Consider the following 24,193-nt stretch of genomic DNA (forward strand, 5'->3'; position numbering starts at 1 on the left):
CATGTCATTACACAAACCTAAGACGTGGATTGGTAATAAGTGGTGGATTCTGCGTTCAATCGCCTTAGGTAGGTATCCGACGGAAGAAAGTCTGTTGGAATTGCACTTGAAAATGAAGGAGCTCCTGGTAAATAAAAGGTGCTTAGAAATAAAAGTGCTTCAAAATCCTCAAGCAAGTGTCTCAATCTCAACCCTCCATTTATGCTTTTGCTTATTTATAAAGCACGCTGACATCGTTCTTCACTGTCTCAATTTAAAGTACCTGCCCTGCAGTCCTGTAACAGCTGTGAACTCTGTGGAGCCACCACGTGCCACCTCAGTCCCTACACAGGACTGAGCGCCCTGGGGCAAGGGCCATGTCTTTGAGCTGGGTATCCCTAGGATGGAGAAGAGCTCCTGGTCCTTAGAATTTCATAAATTAATGCAAATTCTGAGTTCATTAATCAAAGGGCCTCTATTTGCTTTCCTAACAATATAATTATTTCCAGCTGGTACCAGAAAAATACTCAAACAAAGTATCTATAGGACAGATATCAAAAGTGCCAGTGGCATTTCAGAGTAAGGACCCTGCACTCAACTTGCTGCAGGGATGTGCCCTCTAGTTTCCTGGCTCATTTGTTATTGGGGGTGGCTGTCTCCTGGATACACACTGTAGTTCCTGCTATTATATAGTATTGATATGACAGGTCCTTTCTCATTAGTGTAGACAATTATGAGTTGTGTAATGATTAGAAATAAATAGGCCCAAGCCATTCATGAAGCAGATTCTAAAAGTAACCTAAAATACATTCTTTTATGGCAACTGGGATCTTTCCTTCTGGATTAAATATTTATAAATAAAATATAGTCCATAAGAAATGTTTTGGAAAGTCTAGTATTATCAATATTCATTGCTGGTCAAGGCTTCCATAGACATACATCATTTTATGTGCAAGTATAAATTAAAAAAAAATTATACTTCCAAATTAAACGAATTGATTAAAATCAAACTCATTTCAATTTATTTTCCTTGTGCTATGGTTTTATCCATGTATGAATTTGTGGTCCCAGAATCTTGGGCCAACTCATTGTTCACAAAATCATATTCCCTATGATTTCCTATATTATACAAATAAGTAACATTCTCAGGTTCTGCATTCAGTCACCTTGGATTTCATACAATCCCACAAAAGCTAGAGAGAGCATTAAGAAATGAAAAATGGAGAAGGATGGAGAGTAAATATTTAACAAAAGGAATGACAAGAAAGAAAGTGAGAGAGAGCATAAATAGATGATAGGTAGACAGATAGATGACAGATAAATAGATACTGGGAGGTAGGAAATGAGAATGAGTGAGAAAGAGAAGCTGATCATGTTGGGAAAGAGAGAAGAAAAACATAATTACGTGAACATATCATGGGATCCCTTGGTATGTAACCTGGCTTCTCATTGTTTCTGGGCTCACTACTTTATGATCTAATATAAAGCTTTATCACAGGCAATCTGCAAGTTTGCTCATCCTGATACCCATCCCAGGCAGTGACTCAGCACCTGTTGACTGAGTGAGGCCGAGTCATGACTGCCAGCCCTGCAGACTGCTCTGTCCTCTGGCCCCAGACGGCCTTCTCTGGGGAGTTCCTGTGGCCTTGGGCTCCTGGCTGCTGTGGCATTAGCTGCCTGCTTTTGTGGTCATGGCAGCTTTAGTAAGTTCTGGCATTATTACTGGAAATGTACTACAACTTGATTTTTAAGTTTGGTATTTCAATTTCCATAACCTATGAATGCTCAGTGATTATGTTAGTGTAGTGGCAAACTTAGATTTTTCATTCGCACAATTCCTTCCATATTATTCATTAGGTAATTATAAAAACAACATTTCCTCTTCTGAGGCATGAAGAGGAAATTAAACCAGTCTCTCCACACTATCAAAATATTAATTTTCCCCTTAATTGAAACTGTGCCTCAGCAATAACACCTATCATTTATTGAGCATTTACTATGTGCCAAGGACTAAGCCTGCAGCTTTGCATGGATTTTATTTTTTAAGTCCTTACAATCACTCTCCATTATGATTGCCATTCTACAGACCAATAAAAAGAGTTGCAAGGTGGTGCAGGCATCTGCTGAAGTCCACCAAGTTAGTGAGTGGTAGAACCAAGTTAATGAACTCATATAAGAGCTCCAGATTCTCCTCTCTGAGCTACTTCACGATTCTGTCTCTGCAAGTTCATCCAGTTACACAGATTGCCTAAATTGTGTCTATGCTTTCTTTGAATATTTACAGCTAAAATTGGTAAAATGTTGGAAAAATCTTTTCTTTTCTCACAAAGCGATATATTTGTAATAGAATTCATGTTCTGATGAATAATCTTAACTACAGTGTTTTTCCTGTTGTCTTATTGTGATATATACTGAATGGAAGGGAGGACCCCTTCAACAATATTTAGGTTGTGGCTACTTAGTTTAAATGAAGCATAGGTTGTTGAAAACCTAAGGCTAAGCAAGGTTGTTTAATTTTTTTGACTCCAACATTTTTAAGACTAGGAAAAACGTCCTTTGCAATAGCATTTTAGGCTGTATCTTTCTGGGTAAAATGAAGCGTAGGTTTGTTGCAATTATTAAAATAGTACTAGCAAGAATAAATCTCTGTACTTAGAAAAAAAGTTGGCTTTATATATTTCAGTGCCTAACTGCTCAGCTCTTCACTTCAATTTGCTTGAGTAGATAAGGACACCAAGTCTGGCAACTACAAGTTGACATTTTGTTGGTGATGAGGGAGTAGGCTGGGGAAAGAGAAAAAAATTATGCTTTCATGGGGACACTGCTGTTTCTGGGCAAACCTATGGGATCATGGAGAAATCGTGTCTACACTTTACAAATTCTTTTTATTTTTCTTAACATGGGTACACAAGCTCTTCCCTTTTGTTTGTTTTTAGAATAATACTTAGAACATCTTGTTACTTTATAGACTGGATAGGAGGAAAAGTTAAAAAAAAAATGACAGTAAAAGTGCCCAACTTGTCTCAACAGTTATAAGGAAGATACAGCAAAATGCGATCTTCTTAAGTGCAAATCTCCCAAAGTTCCAAGGGAAAGGGGAAAACTGCGAGAGAGATGCAAGAACCACAAACCTTGGGGTTTTGCATCAAAATCCGCACTGTTAGTAAAAGCTTGGGGAAGGCCTGGCACAGACCTGACTCAGCAGAGAAATGCCACCCACAGTCACCGGCTGGGCTTCCGCAGTGGCTGAGCTGCTCTGTTTTCTCTGGAGGCTTCCCCAGCTAGACCAGTCCACCAGTCTCTCAGAGGGGAAACGGGATGATTCGAAAATTGGAATTAAACAAAGTTGTATAACGTTTAAGAGAAGTTTACAATTATGATACTTGGTTTTTTACACAGGTCTAAAGTCAATTTTCTGTTGAATAAATAACATTAACCACGTATTAACCACCTAATAGTTTTCAAATGCCTCAAACAGCCATCACCATCAGTCTGAGTAGAATCCCACTCTTTTTAAAGACCACGGTTAAATGATGAAGGGAAACAGTACCATTAGAAGAGGAAGCAAAACAAGATTCAAAAATCTGTTTCCATGAGGTAATGCACACGACTGTCTAATGGTCAGAGGAGTCCATTGTGTATGGAGAAGAAAGATGGAGTTAAAGAAGGTGGCTGGGGGAAGTCAGAAACCTCCCTGATCCCCCATTTTATTGAATTACTTTATTGCTGAAGCCAAAGGGGCAGATGGAAATCAATTAAAGTTTTGTTGGTCAGACACAGGAACTAGTGCAGTGAGATGAAAGTTATATATCTGAGTTGATCTGCTGGAAACTGCCAATATCACATTACATTAACTGTATGTGTATGTGTGTGCATGTGCATGTGTGTGCACAGGCACACACGCATGGCATGACATTAAGAATTTTGAAAGGATCTTCATAATTGTTTCTGGGTAGATGTATTTCTGCATAGCTACTTTTTAAATCTTTTTTTCCTCCTGAAGGAAATATTTTAATTGAATAAGTTAGACCCCCAGAAAAGTTAGGTTGTTTTATTGTAGTGTGTCTGCAAACTGAATGATGGTTTCTAATGGAAAATATATTTCTTCCCTTAATCATAATATGTCAAAACACTTGCTATCATATAATTCATAACATTTTTCTCCAATATAAATAAAATCTCTTATTTTAGGAACTCAATTGTTGAAAACACTGAAGTGTTTCCCTATTTCTTCTAATGTTGATCAGCAAGTGTTTTGATCTCAGTAGCCAGATATCAGGTGCGGAGTTCAGAAGTATAAATTTTTTGCACCTCCTATTTGTAAAAGCAGGACTCTGATGGCTGTCTTTTCTCAAATCACAGTTTGTCTTTAATAAATTTTTAGAGTACAAAAGAAGTGCGGTTCAGCTCAGAGTGTCAAACAAATATCAGTGGTTCAGAAAAGATATCCTTTCTCCAGTAGCACTATACATTGTGGGTATGTGACTGGAATATTTAAAACACCTGTTCACTCGGAACTAAGCCAAATGTGTAATACTTTAGAGTGTGCTAGAGTGTGCTTGGCTAACTTCCAAGAGCATGTATCCTTACTGCCATCAAAATAGGGAGGGAGCCAGGACAAAGATACACACTAGAAGCAATGGAAAAGAGATGTATTTTATTGTTAACAATATCATCATACTAAACACTGTTGAACTGTTGCCTAGATAGTATTTTCATGAAATCTATTATTATTATTACTGCTATTATTATTAGCGTCAAAAAAGAAATTGGCAGTGTAAGGACACTCTTGTTTTAGCCTTGCTAATTACTTTCATTGCCTTAAAATCTCAACCAATCTCCCCATTCATCCTGCCTCCCTTTCCCCAAACCCCTTTCACAAATACGTAGTCTAACTGTGCTTTTCCCTGGATACACAGTGGTTTTAAGGGAACACCAGGAAATAAATAATATCCTAACTCTATTTATCAGAGTTCACCGACAGAATTTGGGCAAACCCCTCTATCTACCAGGGTTCCACCCTTTTTTTTCAGTTCTGTTTGACTTCACTTAATAGTTACTTCGTGACTCCTTTCTTTACCTTAGTTTTAACATATATATAGTGAAGATCATATCTCTGAAGATTTTCAGAACACAAGAGATAGTTATACATGTATTATATATAACAATTCACAAAATGTGACATCTTGTTTGAATATAATCACAAAATATACTGAAGATTTCAATGTCTAAAGTGTGTGTGCATGTATGAAAAGGTAAAAAGTTACATTTCTGGTCAAAATTTACACATGCAGGAAGGAGTAGCAGGAAAGAAAATAACATGTTTATGAGCACCATGTGCACCAAATGGCTAATGGCTATATGCATACATAAATTAATCCTTACAAAAAGACCCAAAGTGAGATTTATTATCCCTATTTGACTGTTGAGGAACCTGAAATTTGGTAGTTTAGAAACCTGCCAAAGAGCACAGAACTTAGGACAGTGGTAGAAACCAGGTTTGTCTAAAACTTGTGAAACTCCTACTACATCTGAACTCTAAAACTCCCATATTACATAAAAGCTGGGCTTTTAGATTGTGGACATGAAAGCATACAGGTAGAGTTTTTACATCAGCCAGTACTGCGTCCAAAATCCTGATCTGTACATATGGTCACTGAAAGTGCCCATGCTTCATTAGAAACTTCTAAATTTATAGATCTTGATTTCACCTTCAATCTAATCTAGAGAAGCTTATATAGGTCAAATACTCCTTCAATTTGCTCCTTTAACACATCATATATGACAAATAGTCCTCAGAGAAATGAATGTGTCTATTACCAGTACAAACTGAAATTCTAAATGAATAGTTCAAAAGCAACTTGTTTTACATTAAAATCATACATGTTTATAGGGTGACATATATGGCTTAAAATATGTACACATAATAAAAGGTTTCAGACTTTTTTTAGAACACATACATATGTATGTCACTTATGAAAATTAAAATCTTTTGGCACTTTCCTTTTTATAAATAAATTGCTCTGTCTAGAGAGAGCTGATTCTTTCTCAAGTATTGGTTGTCAATATGCTTTTCTACTGCTTGAGACCATACGGAATCCTTCTCAAAGTCCTGTATTGCATCAAATCCCACACTACACATTTAGAGCACTTGATTGACCTGTATCCTCGTCCCCATTCACCTTGCCACCTTTCTTACAGCTTCTTCTGTATTTGAACATTTTATTCTCTCAGGCTAATATTTTTCATGCCTTTACTCAATTTCTTCTTATGGATCTTTGCATAACTGTCCTTTTGAAAAGTTTGTGTATATCCTCTTATTCAATTTATATCTATCTTTCAAACTTTACTTATTTGAGCCTAAAAGTGGCTGACTACCTATCATGACTACCTTTCCTATTTTTAAATATTCTAGTTCCCAGCAGTTATTACTTCATTACAAGGTATCATCATCATCACCAACATCACTGTAAACTTTAGTACGTGACAGACTTTGTTCCAAGCATTTTACAAGTGTTCAGTTGTTTAATTCTCATAACAACTATGTACTAGGTACTATCATTAACTCCCATGTACAAATGAGGAAGACTCAGAGAACCTAAGTAACTTGCTTGGGGACAGACAACTTAGTAAATAGTGGAGATGGGATAAGAACACAGGTAGTCTAGCCGTAGTACTGATGTTCTCAAACACTACATGATGCTGCCTGTCCCAGATATCTCCGAGTGTCTGTTATGTTGTTTTGTTCAGATGATTCACTTGTGTATTTTCTACCTGAACTAGATTGTAAGTTTTCTGTGGTCATAGTTCATATCTAACAAACTGATATCTCTCCTAGCATTGTGGTAAAGTTCTGTAGACCCTAGGATTCTAATAATTATTGTTTAAATAAAAATGTCTATAGATAAAAGTGGCAGTAAATTTCTAAAGTGTACATAGTAAAAGGCCACTTTTAAATTTGAAGGTAAAAATAGAATTAAAATCTAGCATGCTTTAATTAATTCACAAAATAAATCTACTATCATTGGTTACTCTAATGAAATGGTCATATTAACTGTGCTATTATACAGGGAGGAGCAAAAGTAGGTTTACACTTATGAGTACACAAAACACAGTTTATTCTTGCATTATTTATTAATTATTGTATTATTTTCCATACAAATAACTGTAAGCCTACTTTTGCCCCATCCTGTATTTAATACTTCTCAACTGCCATTATAAGCTTTTGATGCATAAAATAAACTAACCTGCTTGTGTTATTTTGATTTCAATTACAGATAATAATACTGTAGACATTTAAAATCCCCAGTGATTAGGAGGTAGTCAAATCAATATCAGCTACATAATACATAAAGGATGAATGCAAATTTTATAGCAAATAAATTAATTATTAATTTATATCTGTTTACTGTAACAAAAATTTGTTGTCAGCTTTTTCTGAAGTTTAATAATGCTTGAGCCAAAATCAATAATTTATATATGAAAATATCACTGTAAAAGTGCTACAAAAGCAATTATATTGTTTAATGTTTATAAATGTTACATAATCTCTTTATTCAGTAATTCATGCACTATTCTCTCTGTATGATAGTTTACCAGTTATTACAACTCTTATATCACTATATATCTAGCAAAATTAAAATTTTGTAGCAATTAACAATAGCAAATGTTTTCCATATTATAAAAGTTTTGCTGAAGAGTTAAGAGTTAAATCTGAATATATCAAAGGTAATCATTTTCCAAATTAAATTTATCCTGTATAGCACAATGAAAATTCTGTTCAAAAAGTGTGTATATAAAAGGCTTTGTTCCTGGAATGTTGCTCTAAGTGGCTCACTATCTAGGTTGAAAATGGCCATGCAGGGTTGCATGTCCTATTTTTCCATGCCTGCAGTACAGATACAATATGGGAATTCAGCTTGGTAATTACTAATACACCACACAGGCACAATTACACCCTGTATGCTGTATGAAGGAATCACTTGTGGTCTGCATCCATTACAAAGAGCAGTAGGGGGCCGCCATGCAAGACGACAATATGCTTTACAAGACGGAAGGAGACCAGAAGAGTCAATGTACACAGATACAAGGAACTTGATTCTTCTAGCAATGATTTAAGTCTCTTTCCATCAATTATCATCCTTTGTCTCAAGAGTCTTATCACCAGCAGCATTACAGGAACTGAACATAACAATGCTCAAACCCTTATAACCCCATGAACTGTGCTGACATTTCCACACCCTGTTGCTATGTTTGACCTGGTTATTCAGATTACTTAAGCAAAACAAAATGAAAATTTAAAAAAGTGTCACCATCACAAAACTGGCCAATGTATTTTTTAATGGCTTACTCAGAATTCAATTTCTTTAAACCAGAAGTGATCCTACCCTCAGAGGTTATTTTTCAAAGTAGTTTGACTCCAGTAAAAAAATTAAAAGTGAAAATCTGGCTGCATGAAAATTAAAATTGTAAGAGACTAAATATTGGTATATCAAGGGAATTTATACTTAAGAGAATTTTATATCTAAGGGAGCTAAATAAACTATTCAGTTACTCTTTTAGCTGCAATGAGTCACAAGAATCATTTTCTTTCTGTGAAACTCTTTAAAGTTTTCTGTTTAATTGCAAGCAGTAAGCAGTTTTTATTATAACACTTTCCTCTTAATTATTACATGATGTACATTATTTTACAAAACTTTCATTTAAGATGCTCTTTTAAAATATATTGTACAATTATGAATTTTTAAGACCTTAGGAAAGTTAGTTAGTTATGGCAGTTTGTCAGCTTCTGTGAAACAAAGCCTTGTCTTTTAGAAAATGTTTACAACCTATGAGAAAAAAAATGTATCCTGGGGCAAAAATGTTTATTGGCACCTAAAAGTCTGAAGAGAGAGTCAGGCCTGCGGTTTTTTTGAGGGCGCTTTATCATCGCCCGCATTCTCAAAGGTTTCTCTGAATGAATAGAACTGGATTACTCAGCCTTCAATTCCACGCCTATTCCTCTCCATTTTCCTTGGCACGACTGAGAGTCAGGCTATTTTTAGTTAGGCAGTTTTCTATTTTTAGACAACTACCAGTTAGAAGACATTTGTTAGGAAAAAATTTAAATACACACACACACACACACACACACACACACACACACACACAAAGGGAGGAGAGAAAGAAGCTCCCCTTCGCATATTGTAAAGCAGCCTTCAACCTGTAACTCCAGGCATTTCAGCTGCTTTCAATCTTGGAAAAATAAAGAAAAATTCAGAGTTCAGGGTTTTAAAAATAAACCTACCCTCTGGCAAACAGACCAAAATACAACAAGCTGTTACTATGTGAAACAGTGACTACAAAAACAAAGAACATTCTCCAACGATTAAACTGCGAGAAAAGTTGTAGACCCATTAGCTTATAAGAATGTTACACAGGCATGTAACAATTTTCCAGCCTCTCAGCCAGAAGTATCATGTTTTAGAATTTAGAGGGGGGGGGGGGGTGGGTAAAAACCTCATCTGTAAAGTTAAACCAAGAATGTGGGATGTTACTTTAAGGTTCCATTCTTAGCAAGAAAGAACCTTTTATCAGACTTGAAGGCAATTATATTCATGGCGTTTTTCTAACATCAGTATTCTATAAATTTCTCCAAAAATTATAATCACGTGTTTACAGAAAGAACCATATATTAAAAAATTCAATGCCAATGGGAAATGAAAATAAAGGCTGCTGCATATTACATAAAATGTGTGTGTATATGTATATGTACTTATATGTCTGTATATCATTACCTTTATTAGTCTCACTTTTACTTTAAGCAGAACAAAAGACTTACAGATTGGCTTAGCATATCAACTTATTCTACTTCTCATTATATGTCTCTGTATCATTACTTTATTAGTCTCATTTTTACTTTAAATGGAACAAATGACTTACAGATTGGCTTAGCATATCAACTTATTCTACTTATCATTCAAAGTTATGCTTTCATCTATAATCTACCATGAGATGTTCTCAGGTGCTCAGCTGTAATTACTTTCTTTCATCTCATCCCTCTGTCTGTTTTATGTGGTTCAGACTGTTCGGTGGGATAGTCACAGATGTATCATCAGAAACTAGCACAATGTTGGGCACATTGTCTTCAGTTCATCGATTTCTGCTGAATGAAAGAACAAATCCGGGACTTCCGGCCAAGATGGAGGCTTAGACGGACACGCTAGGTCTCCCTCTACAACTATAGTGGAATACAACTACTTCAAAACAAAGGATAACTAGAAATTCCAGAAAATAAAACTACACGGAAGCCCAACATATGAAGTTATAAACCAGCGGTGCCATTTGGGCAGGTAAGAGTTAAAGAAGGCAAAGCTGTTTGCGGAGCGGCGGGCGGGGCGGCGAAAAATCCCGGAGGCAATCAAGCCCCTGGCGTGCGCGACTCCAATCAAGCCCCTGGCCTGCGCGATTCCGGGCGCTGGGGAGAGCAGCCGCAGCATCGCCTTGAACAGTGAGGCCCAGGGGGGCGGGAGGACGGATCCCGGTCTCCTAGCTGAATAACTGTGTGAATCCATCTTGGACCCCCGCCCCCACAGAAAGCACCACAGGGCTGCGAAATAGGTCGCGGACAGGCAGGCGCCGGCCGGTCGCTGATTTGTGACGCGTACACAGGCACTGCCCCCGACAGCCAGCCCAGGAAAACAAAACGCACCTGTCAAAATGTGGCAGACAAATATAGAGATCCCGGTGGCACAACTCACCAGACAGCAGATAGATAACCTGACAGATGAACAGATAAGAAACCTGTCAGAGGCTCAGTTCTGGGCCATTGTTATCAGGTGGCTTACAGAATTCACAAAAGAGCAGGAAAAAGATATGAAAGAAGCGAAAAACTTCCATAACGAAAGGAACAAAACCACATACGAGACAGATGGTGAGGAATCCAGAGTTCATTTCAACAAACTGGAATATGGAGAAGGAACAAGCAGTCAACCAATGCAGCGAGAGGAAATAGGAAGCAACAATGAGAGGATCAGAAACCTCTGGGACAGCTATAAAAGGCCCAACATAAGAATCATTGGTTTGCCAGAGAATGAGGAAGATGAACTAGAACTTGAAAAATTGAGTGAAAATATAATAAAGGAGAACTTCCCAGACTTGGGGAACGGAATAGACATGCAGGTCCAGGAAGCAAGGAGAGTTCCCAAGAGACTGGACCCAGGGAGAACCACTCCAAGACACATTATAATCAAAATGTCAAAAATTAAGGATAAAGAGAGAATCTTAAAAGCAGCAAGAGAGAAGAAAAGAATTATGTACAAAGGGGTCCCAATTAGACTATCAGCTGACTTCTCAAGGGAAACACTACAGGCAAGAAGGGACTGGCAAGAAATATTCAAAGTAATGAAAATCCAAAACCTACAACCACGAATACTCTATCCAGCGAAATTGTCATTCAGAATAGAAGGACAGAGAAAGTGTTTCCAGGACAAAATAAAACTGAAAGAGTTCATTAGATCCAAACCACTGTTATATGAGATGTTAAAGGGACTGGTTTAAAAAACAGAAGCTAGGGAGATGAAACAAAGGCAAACGAAACAGGCAACGAGAGTGGAAAAGGAACTGTGGGTAAGGGAAGCATAGTGGGGGGAGGTCAACAGGGAGGGGGAGTGGGGAGAGGGAGGGAGATGATATAGGAATTGGGGATCATGGTAAGAGGGAATGGAATAGACGGAGAGAGATTGGGAGGAACTGTATGCACAACTAATGGACATAATCTAAAAGGGGGGGACAACTGGAGGGAGGGGGGCCACCGGGTGGAGGGGAGCAGAGGGAAGGGAAATTGGCACAAATGTAATATTTTAATCAATAAAACACATTAAATCTGAAAAAAAAAAAACAGAACCACAATATCATTATGATAAAAAAAAAAACAAACAAAAAAAAAACAAAAAACAAACAGAACCACAATATCATTATGATAAAAAAAAAAAAAGAAAGAACAAATCCTGTGTATGTTTTGCCCTGAAGAAGTCATAAGTCACTGCGGCGTTTCCCACGCACTCAGTACAACATGCTTTGCACACAGAGAACATTTCTACAAATGCTTATAGAAAAGAAAATCAATCTGTTGGGCTTTAAAGCCTCTTAATTTATATAAAAAAGAAGCTAGATCTTCTTAATTTATATAAAATGCAAGTTATTTATATAGGAATGCTATATTTATTTATTATTGATGTACTTATTAATACAAAATGTTATATAATTATTCCCAAATCAAGACATTACTGCTTCTCTCTTTTTTGGTTAAACAACTTTGATTGAATGAACTTTTCCCTTAATTTTGAAAGTAAAAGTACGTTATTCAACCTAACAGTTTACAATGGCTTCTGACATCTTTTGTAGCCTGTCATCAGTACGGCAGCCTTGTGAGAAAGACAGGGTCAGGGGCGACCATTCTAACGTGGAGGAGGAACCTGAAGCCCGCAAAGGTTAAATAACTTGCCCCAGGTTCCAGAACTCTTGTGTGGTGTTGCTCTAACTAGAACTTAATTTTTCTCCAAATCTGTGGTGTTGCTCTAACTAGAACTTTATTTCTCTCCAAATCTGTGGGGCTTTTAAGGTTCTATTTCCTCAATGTGAAACTTAAAAGGTGAATTCTCATCATTATCCTTCAACAACATTTTTTAGGAAAGTTATTCTGCGGCTTTCCATTTCCCCACATGAAATTAATTCGGGACCCCACATTTCAGGAGAACCCAGTTTTGAAGGCTAGATGAAGATAAAATTCCTCACATGCCTAATTAGGGTCAGTCACAAAAACTGCGCATGCATGCTCTTTTCTTTCCTGTTGGAAAAGGTCAGAGTTGACCCAGTTGTTTTTGCTTCCCTGTTCCTGCCTCCATTTTCTCTTCTTTCCTCAGGGTAATTCCACCGTCAGTGTTCTCTCCAACCTCTCATTTCGCTCCATAAAATCACATTTATTTTAGCAAATATTCTGTTTCTGGGAGTAAACACTGACTGAGTGACTCAGCTTTCCTGACAGGGCTTCTCTGGCCTGGCACAGACCCTGATCCACAGTGCGCATGCGATAAATGCCTGCTATAGCAATGACAGATGACATGGATATGTGCGTCCTCTCCGGTTTGTGTGCCCTTTTAGGCTGCATCCATCAACCATTATGCTAGTTACCTCAGTGAACAAGAGCACTAGATTTGCCACTCTCACCCCTCATGTAAAATGATTCCCAACAAGGTTTCTGGGGTCAAGAACAGTTCTATACATGTCCTGACCAATAGAACATTTGAAATGTGGCCAGTGAGACCAAGGGACTGAACTTTTAATTTGATTTAATTTTAATTAATTTAAATTTAAGTAGTCACATGTAGTGAGCTGATGGCTACCTAATTGATAAGTACAGAGCTGTATTAGTTTATCTGAAACTTTGTTATATTATTCAAAGAGAATGTCCATGACAGAAAAGACTGGGTTTGTCATTTTCAGGCCATAGGCATTAAATATAGCACTTATTTGTAAGGAGCACAGTAACCTTGAACGAAGTTTGGTTTCTGAAACGAAAAAGGAATAGACTGGAGTTGGCTTTAGATGAGTAGCTCATTCTGACCTTAGTTTTTCTCTCAGAAATGGTTTTACCTAGGTCATAGCAATGGCATTTGTTTATGATTAAGGAGTAATTTGCATGTTACTTTGAAAAATAAAGTGTCTAATTCAGAAATTCTGAAATAAGATTACTATTATTAATTCACATATCAGGGTTTTTTTTGTAATAATCTTTTCTTAGATGCCCAAATACTCACTGTACAGTTTACTGTTTACAATGTTTCTTATCCTAAAACAGTAGCTCTAAGTAGTTACTGAGTTTATTTACTAAAACATAAAGATAAGAGATTTAATTGATATGAAGAGGCTTTCAGATTCTAATTAACCTCCTGGCTAGTCATTAACTCTATGACCTTTAGAGATAATTGACAGGGCTTTTTACATTTTTTTCCTTATTCAGAACTTCCATTAGGTAGCTGAATTTCAGGGTAACAAATACACTAAATGCCTTTGAGACATGCCTGAATAATATGTCAAATAGCTTTCAGGAAAATGAGAAATACACCCAATAATATAATCTACCCACCCAGTCTGTTGTATACATATGCAGCAATTGCCTAATTACAGTCCTTTTAATGATGGAGTCTGAAGTCTTTTCCTAGAACGTCAGATGAAATATTCTGGCAATGAGGATGAGGAGGAAAGCACAACTGGTCTCCCTGCCCCTGGCATCCACCCCTAGCCAATCACGTAACAGCTGCCCTCTGAGTCTGGTCTCAGGATCTTCCTCAACAGGTGCTTCATGCAGCCACTACCAACTGATGGGCATTCACCAGGGAGGGGACAAGAAGATGCAGTGCTCATGACAAAGTGACTCACCTCATGGAGTAATGAAAGGCTTTTTATAGTGTACTTCCCCAACTGAACTCACTTGCTTTCAAAAATTAGTTTCATCAAATATCATTTTTTAAAAAAAATCTGTTTTATGGTATCAATCTAACCCTCAGTAAAGCAACAAAAAAAGAAATGTTCAAACATGTACTTTTGAACTCCACGCTGGAGAAAACACGTCTTTGGAAAGGGAAGTCTAGACTCTCGCTACTCAAGTTTGGTTCACAGACTAGCAGATTCAGCATCATCCGGGAGCTTGTCAGAAATACATATTCTTGTGTTGTGCTGCAGACTCACTGAATAAGAATCAACCTGGCAGCCAGAGTCCCTGATGATTCACATTGGGCCAGAAGTGTCTCATTTGAGACCCACTGACCACTCTTGTCAGACTCTGGCCAAAGTACCAACAAGTTGCTTCTCTCTTCCCTGGGAATCAATCAGTGCATGTTGGTTCGAAAGTCTTTTACTTTTCACCAGCACTACAAGCAATATTTCTATGTAGTGTCCTGTGCGTATTTTTTTTTTCCTACCCAGCAATAACCTTTATCTCTGGTTCACTTGAAATATTCTCACTTTTATAAATATTAGAACATATCTGACTTCAACTAAGAAAATGTGGTAAATTTTAATAATGATCATCACGAGTGGTTTTCTATATATGTATGTATATATACACAAAGTATGCATATATATACATATATGTGTATATATGTGTGTTATATAAAACATTTATTGAATGTCTACAATGTTCCATACATCGAGCTGGCAGTTGGAGTTAACAGAAATAAATAAAACATCATCATGTCTTCCAGGGAAGGGAAGTAGGCTTATAATAATAATGTTTAAAAAATGCAGTGAGGTAATTGAAATAATAAATATCTTTTGATTAAAAGACTCATCATCTTTCATTCTGAGTCTAAGCAGGACTTGGGAATATTCCTAAAATTTCACTTCGGAATATTTCATATAAATATATTCAGTAACTATGGAGGAAATAAAAATGCTCTACTCTTTATCTTATTTGATACATTTCAGAGCCAAACAAAGGCTAGAATGCAACCTTTGTTTCAAACATGCAGTCCAACACCAAGTTCCACATGACATGAAATCTGGAAATATCATTGAAAAATTGATGATTATGATCCAGCCTAATATTTTTCCCCTTTCACTTTCAGATATTGGGGAGAAAAGTGAGCACTTTGGTTTGCTCCAGTTAAGAGAGTTTGTGTAAAATAATAATGATGATAAAATGATGATGATTTATAATTATAAGGAAGTTATATTAGTAACAAAAAGGCTTTATTTTAAAATGTATTTTCTTTCCTGCTCCTACTATTATTAAATAATTGTCTGCTGACTCTGTGTTGATACTAATGCCTATAAGCCATTAGAGTTGAGCAATAACAGAGATGAGAGAAAATTCAGTTTTACTGCCTTGTGCATATAAGTTTTCTAACATGCACTTTATTTAACAATAATTTTTAAAAAAATAAATGAGATGTGAAACAGCTTTGTATGCTTATAAAACACATGCAAATTAAGCAAAGGCATTATTTTTAAAAAGAACTGAATCTTCAAATTTTATACATAAAAATCTGATATCTAAAAAACTCCATTGTGGTAGTTATAAAAAATATGACTAAATATCAATAAATTTTTAGAGCCATTTCTTCTTTTAGATTTTGGAGAACAAATATAAATATGATTTATAGTTATTAGAAAAAATCTTTTAAAGATATATAAACAAAAATGAGCATTATCCTTTAGAAGAAATATGCAGAAGTTTTTTTTAAAAAATAAAATCACTTTTTTATCTTTTCCTGGGAAACCTCAACATTGAAGGTTTAAATCTTTATGACATATACTAATCTTTCTTTCATTTTTCAGTACTAGCTGTTGTAAAACAATTATAAACTTTCTTTAACAGTGGACAGGGAAGAGTTACTGAGCTACTCACGGTAAGAATTATTTTAATTACATTTTGTATTAACCTAAGAAGGATTTTAAATGTTTCTCAAGAATATTATTTTTTCTAAGTTCCTTTATAAAGAAAAACTTTTTTTGAAAAAATTAATTTACAAATTATAAAGTTAAGTACTGCCCCATGTCTCTTCAAGTGAATTTAAAATAGTAACATGAAAAACTTACCATCTTTCCGTTCCCATGATTCATGTTTAAAAAAATGTTTTTAAAAAAACACATTACCTAGCTCACGTGGTTAGTTCTCCCTGTCAGCCTGGATGACTTGTAAGGGCTTTCTGACCAGGTAGTAAGTTTACTGATTGACTCTGTGGTTATTGGTTTAGGGGTACTATGTGCTTTTTGTTTTATGGTGAAGTATTTAGTTCTAAATTGGTGTCTCTCAATGTGAATATTTATGCTCTGGATTTTACACAGTTCTTCACCTCTGAAATGCACTCTTCAAATTTTAAATTGAAGAATTAATCTTCGTGTTAATGTCAGAACACAACTACTTTAAATGCCTGCCTTTGCACATTTCAGTCTAGACCAGTGCTGCCCCATAGAACTTTCTGTGATGATCAATGCATTTGGCAGTCACCAGCCACATGTGGCTACTGAGTACTTGAAACGTGGCTGGTATAACTGAGAAACTGAATTAGATATTTTATCTAATTTTAATTCATTTAATTCTAGTATGAAACAGGTAATTGGATAACTGAACTGCTTCAATAATGCTTCGATTATGACTGTAATGTAGGAAAAGGATCTAACACGTTAGTGTGCAGTTCAAGGTTGGCTGTCTAAAAGTATAAATGATTTGAAGGGAAGAAAAAGAAAAGCCAGGAAAGGCCTAGTAAGAAATATTGAAGACAAAACAAAATGGATTTAGAGAAGTAGAGGACAATAAACATGTTTAGGTGACTTGAGTATAGGGAGGAGCTGACTGGAGGGAAACAGCAAAAGGTGAGGCCTAAGAAGAAGGGAAATGCAGGGGCCAGCTTCTGCATGGCCTCGTGAGCAATCTTAAAGACCAAGAGTCCTTGAGGGGGCGTGTTTGTGTTTATATTTTCAGGCATTCCATGGCATGTAGCACACGGTAAGAACTGAGCCAGTCTTTCCTCTGTGAATGAATGCATGAAAGACTAAAAATTCAATGAAGGAGCAAACAAATAAGACAATGTGCTTTCTCTTTAAGAAAAGTATTTGTGTGTAATATCCATCCACAAAGCATGCATAACAATAATTTTACATATTTTTATTTTTGTAAGTATAAAATTGAAACCTATTTAATTGGTTTAGATACAATGAAAGCTCAAGTTAAATAGATATGTTTTCATATTTTACATTTATTCCCAAATTCTGTAATATACAATTTGTAAAGAAGTCCAATTCCACTATTGCTGCATTTGCTTTTCAACAAAAATTGCACTAATCAATTTTTTAAATCCTTTAATTCTCAATTTTACACTAATCAATTTTCAGTTAGCTTATTGATAACCTCCAGTGGCGTTGTGAAACAATGAAGTTTATAAGCTAACTTAAGGCCTTTCCAGTCTCAACTCAGTCCTTAAATATTACTGTGCAAGAAAACATTTTGCTGGAACAACTGTTCTCAGAAGTCTTTAACTTCAAATAGGATTCAGGTGACAGAAAATAAAGTTGCATGTATATATCATCTCTTACTCTCCCCTCCACACCCCACACTCTTCTTGATTATTCTTGAATTAAAAAAAAAAAAAAAAAGGCTAGTAATCCTCCACTGGGACAACTGTGAATCAAAGGTTTCTTCTACAAAAGTTACATCTGCTTTTTTGATTTCCTGGGGAATAGCAGAGGACCTCTTGGTTTACCCCACTTCCACACTTAGTCACTCAACGACTGGTCCAGACTGGATGAGCAGCTCAGTAGAATCACTGAGTCACAGAGGGGTGAGAGGTGCCAAGTGACACTCTCTTATGTGTTTTCTGGTTAGAAAACAGTTGCTGGATATGGAGTAACCTATCCTGGACTTCTGTGACTCCAAGGATCACCTGGAATGATCTGGTGATCACCGACCTGTTTGAATAAAAGTTTTTAATAAATTGTTTAGTTTATGCCTTCCTTTCAGTAGCTTGTACTATATTAATGAGGTTATTGTTCCTTTATGCTCTACTTGTTCCTAAGTTGATTTTTATATGTTTTACATCCTTAACAAGGATGTCTGTCTTGCTGGCACTTGCTAAATCATTGCTAAGTGAAGGAAAGCCTGAAAACATGGCCTGTGGGACCTGCGTCCTTCAGGTCATCCTGAAGTGCTCAACAACACATCTTCTTCCAGGAATAGAGCTCAACATAAACTGCGATGTAGAAAAGCAGGGAAGAGAACAGGAGTGGAACTAGCCAGTGAGAAGACATGAAGTGGGCAGTTCCTTCATGCCATCAGAATCCCCTTAGAACTTCAACAGCCTCATAAACTGGGATTTTGGGTAAATATCCAGTATATTTATCATAGATTTAAATAAAATAGACTTTCTTCAAAGGAAATCATTTTAATACAATAACTGTCTTTGTGCTTTGCAAACCAACAGATTAAAATTTTAACACATTTACTAAATCTGGCATATTTATATATTGTATCTAAACAGATATTCAAGCTGCATTATAATAGGATAATAAAAAAAAACTCTCAGTTTGTTAAGTCTGAGTCTTTGTGCCATTGAAACAACAGTGCTAATTATCAAGCTAAGACATGATAATTATGCAGAGCTTTTTTGCTTTAAGAAGGAATCTTTTTTAACACCCACGCACTGTACAATTTCCTATGACCCGGTAACACTACTCTCTGGTATGGCACAGAAATTCATATTTCAGTCCAAATGCCTGGAATCACATGATTTCTCTTTCCTACCAATCCTTTTATCTTGTGAGTAAACTGTTTTCAGGGGGTTAAGGGAAAGGGGTAATGGTCCAAATGGGATATTTATATAACTAATGACCCTTCCTGAAACATATTATACTCCTCATTAAACTTACTCAGTTAAATGTATTTCATTAAATTAAAATAAATAGTATTTAAAATTTTACCTAGGAATAGTAAACTACCTTAACTCTCAACTTCATGGTAGTTCTGTTCTAAAAACAGATTCAAGTCCCTGATGTAACACAGGCTCTTTAGCCACCAACACAATTTGTGTCTTAGTGTTGCACAGGTTCTCAAACTTAGTGTGTAGAACTCATGGACACAAATGACAGTGTGGTGACTGTGGGGCGGGGAGGGGGGTGTGTGTGGAGGTGGAAGATGGTATAGGGGGGATAAATGACGATGGAAAAATTAAATTTGAAAAAGAAAGAATTATTGAGAAACTTGTTATAAATGTAGATGCCCACCCAGATCCGCTCTTCTCCACCAAGAATCTCAAGCATCCTGGTTTCAATGAACCGCACTTTGAAAAAGACTATGTGCAGGTGATGCAAATTTTATTGAGCTTAGGGCATCCCACTTCACTTCTTTCTCCATCATCTCTGTTATTGTTACAGTGTGGAAAATGCAAGTGGATGAAGACTGTGTGATTCATGTAGTTGAGCAGGACAGATCACATGTTATTTTCAGTCAAAGAATTAAGCCATGGGGTCTTTTCAGTTAAAAGCCTAGGAATCCCCTACTGTCTTTTTGAGAGCTTCAGAGCTTTCATATATTAACTGCAAGATAATAGAGCTGTTTCTTTACTCTTTTTAAAAAGTATTGCTTTTAAAAAATTATGCTTTGAAGGACTTTCAAATTCAGTGACTATTTTTTAGGTGAGAGGTAGCTAACTTGTCACATGGTAAGATTGTGCAAGGCAAAGGTTCCAATGCAAGCCCTCTGACTCTCAACCCAATGCTCTTCTCATGGCCTGGAAAAATGTCTGGCCCGGATGTCCCTCTGTCCAAGAATATGAAAGTCTTTACAGTATGTAAAGTGTTAAGTTGCCTTTAAGTCACATAGGATATTTTTGAACAAACCCCTCAGCAGATGAATTTTCTAGACTTTAAATTCCATTAAAAAGGCAAAATTTAATAGTCAATGAATTTTTGACTAGTTTAATATGGTTCTACTGCATTTCACATCATGTGACGGAACAGTTTAAGTCTAATGACAAATTCCAAGTTAAATTATTTTGTTACTGTGAAATGTAGGTTGTGATGATTTTGGTAATGAGATTGAAGTTTAAGCATAGAGTTATTTTGTGTTTGGAGCTTATGTTAAATGTGTATGAGCACATGTAGACAGACACAGACAGACACAAAAGCACCTATGAGATCTGACAACTGACTAGTGCTGCTCATATTCATGTTTCTTTATATATTTTCACATTCATATGTGTACATACATAGAATACTACCTGAAATACACAGTAGGTAAATTTTATAAATAATCAAAATTCCAAGATTGAAGCAAGTACACAAAACCATCAATGTAAAACAAAAATGTTATGCTGTAATATAATGCAAATCTGAAAGTATTTAAAATGCATACCACATTCGGTTTAGTTATCATTCACTTTTGTTTCTCTGAAACCATTTGCTTGGTCTGATTAGGCAAAAACATTTAAAAATTGATCAGCAGAGTACTTTTACAAAACTTCCAAATCAAAGCAAATAAATGAGAACTAGTCTTAGACAATTATAACAAATAAAGTGAAGATGGATGTGAGAGACAGATTACTTTGATTAGGATTAGTACTGGATTTTTTTCATATATGGAACCAGTCTAAGCAATGACAAGAATGACTTGGACTCTGGCAAACTGACTCTGACTACATAATTTAGAAACATCTATTAATTTTCTCTTAATTCTGGGAAAGCAGTCACACTAGGAAACCATGAGTAAGACAGGTGAGCAAAATAGACAGATAAGGATAGTCCTCATTATACCTCTTCCTTTTTGGTTTAGTATTTATTGCTTATGAAGGGCATTTTAAGGCAATAATATTAAAATAGGATACATGCAAGAGCACTTAAAATTGTATAGCAATGTTACTTATGTTAACTAATTTAAAACATTTTTGAGTTTTAATGTGCTTATTTATAGTCAGCACAATAAAACAATGTTTTAATTCTGACCTTGGTGAAACACTAAGCTAACATTTAGAAATACATTTTTATCAGATTTCTAATTTCATGAATCTTAACAGTTTTCATTGTATATTACATTGTATAATTTGGAGGAAAAACATTTCTAGGAAAACAATTGCCTTTAACTCCTTCAGCAAGAATGCATTAGGAAGAGTAAATTAGAAAGCAGAGATGTAAAGTTAAAACTGAAGTGTCAGGTCGGTGAGCTCTTTTTTATATACACTTTTTCATTGACTATGCTGGGAAACTACTCTATACTTAAAAGAAACAATAAGAAGTTATCCAAAATGTGGGTGAGCTGTCCCTTGGCCAGAGGCCCCAATCTCGTGTCCTGACATAGCGGTAGACAATGAGGACTCCTGAAGGATAAGGCCAATAATTTGATACCAGAGCCTGATTTCTAGCAACGTCCAGATTTATGCTGTCCCTGTCATCATTTCATTCTAATCTAACTTGGAGTTTGAAGGGGAAAGAAAGGGTGGAGTATGAGTTGCAGGTGATAATCATAGGTGCACCTGTGGGAATATGAACATCTCAGGAAGGAAGGTCGTACTTGTGCATGTGTGTGGGGGGCAGGGGGGTCCAAACAACTCATGGCTCTGCCAAAGTTTGGAGGCTCACCAACCACACATGCGCTCTCACCTCCACGATGTCGGAGTTTGTCCGGCTCTCGTGTGGCTCGTTATACTCTGTGTACTTGAGTAACACCTTGTCCATGTCGGTGCTCGCATACTGAAATAGCTTGTTGGTGCTGTTGAAGATGATCAGCGCGATCTCACAGTCACAGAGCACGCTCAGCTCGTATGCCTTCTTCATCAACCCAAATTTCCTCTTTGTAAATGTCACCTGGAAAAAAAAAAGCAGCAGGAAGGTTTTTTAACGAAAAAAGAAATCATGCCCTTTTTTTTTTTTTCTTTGTAACAGAGCTTTTTTTTTTTTCTTTGTAAAACAGTGTGCCATTGTCAGGGCTGTTGGGCACTAACACATTTGGAAAGGAAGCAAATAAATCTAAAACTAATTTCTGCTCAGAATTTGAAAATGTGTGATTTCTAGCTTGTTGCTGAATGTGAAACTGTAAGTGCCAGATTTAATGTAGGAAATTTTAATGAAGGTGACCAGAGTACTGTTCATGTTTCTTTGAATAATGTAAGATTTAAAAAAAAATTAATTTCAGCATGGTTAACATCTTTCCCTTATAATTCAGTCTGGAACTTTGTTGCTGACCACTTGAAAACTGGACATGACATTATGAACACAGCATTTTATATTTGTGTTCAAAAATTCTTAAAATTGTTTAGTCTCGTACCATTTAATTGAAAACATTTGAAGTGATAGTCTGACTGACTATGCTTTCACACAGTGTTGTGTTCTGTTTTCTGAAATCCAGCAGGGAATTGGGAAGTGCTTTAGCCATAATACCGTTAGGGTTTTGGTTTCATTCTTCTGTGTATCTTTCTTCCTCTCCCAGGCCTGAAACCGCACTGTTATCTTTGTCTTTTCCTTCTTTTAATCTAATCTATTACCAAGTCCCATAATTCTTTCCCTAAAATGTTTCTCAGGTTCACACTTTCTTGTCTATTTCCCAGGAGGCTCTATCATTCATGGCCTTATCAGCTTCCTGTCCCAGATGATCTCTCTGCCTGGAATCATTCCATCCTCAATTCATCCCAATCTTCAAAACCTCCTCTTCGCACTGCCTTTCTCCTGATGGGCCCCTTGCAACAGCTTTTTTTGGGCTTTGAATACATGCCCATGCTATCAAATGCAAATATGTTATTTCACGATTCCCAATTTTAGTCCTTTCTTGATTAAACTCCAGTCTGCCTATCAAAACCCATGAATATTCTTAATTATAAGCCTTTACATGATCCAGTGTTTCCCAGCAGGTCCTCTGTAGAATATCATTTCCATAAAATACTCCTTTATAGAAAGAGTTCAATGGCCCAATACATTTGGGATATGAGGCACATTGGTACATTAAAGGCTAATACAGTTTTTAAACTTTGTTTAACCTGCCTGTCAAACCTAGAGATGATAGAATGCTTTTTCTTTGCTTATTTATTTTAAGGAGCACTTACTATCATTTTTCAGAGCTAAGTTTTTGAGGTATATACTCTGGGAAATGCTGACTAACTTGATTTAAATAGGATTTTCAAAGGGGACTAGAATTTACATTTTTTCTCACCCTCATATTCAACCCATCTGATGGTGACCAGCTTAGTTTTATCTACTATCTATTTGTAATTCCCATATTTAGATTCGCACCCCCTCTCTTCCTCTGTCTCCAGACATCCAATGGATATCTTCTAACACTAAGTGTGTATGGACGTCCTAGGAATCTCAACCCACCCCCCGACCCCCAAAGCTTAAACTTTTTATCTTCACTCCTGAGTCTGTTCTCTCTCCTGGATTCCCCATCTCAACATAAACTCACTCACCCAAACTAGAGACCTCAGCGTGAACTCGGAATCCTTCTGCAACCCACACACCTAAATAAATGTGTTGACAGGAACTGTGGACTAGCAGGCACACAAGCTGGTCTCCAGTTTCCTCATTCCACCACACTTTGGTTAATACTTTTTGTTTTACCCATCACTCTTTATTTTTCTTTAATAGCTCTTGATGAATTTTATAGTTTGCATATTTTTGTGTGATCATTATCATTTGTTTAATGTCTGTCTCTTCCATTACAGTGCATTATCCACAGGGAGTTTGCCATTTTTTTTTT

At 36.3% G+C, this 24,193-nt stretch overlaps 1 protein-coding gene across 18 annotated transcripts in view; it reads right to left on the reverse strand.

The window, feature by feature from the left end:
- Positions 1-24,193, reverse strand: part of MEF2C (myocyte enhancer factor 2C) — a 162,005-nt gene that overhangs the window by 50,735 nt on the left and 87,077 nt on the right. For all 18 annotated transcript variants that reach the window (XM_090276464.1, XM_090276463.1, XM_090276462.1 and 15 more), the window contains one exon: positions 22,108-22,311. In XM_090276464.1, the coding sequence (XP_090132590.1) occupies positions 22,108-22,311 (204 nt within the window). The remainder of the gene's footprint in view (positions 1-22,107; positions 22,312-24,193) is intronic.

This window comes from Furipterus horrens, unplaced genomic scaffold (genome assembly GCF_987537825.1).
Source record: "Furipterus horrens unplaced genomic scaffold, mFurHor1.1.pri manual_scaffold_5, whole genome shotgun sequence".
Classification (NCBI taxonomy): Eukaryota; Metazoa; Chordata; class Mammalia; order Chiroptera; family Furipteridae; genus Furipterus; species Furipterus horrens.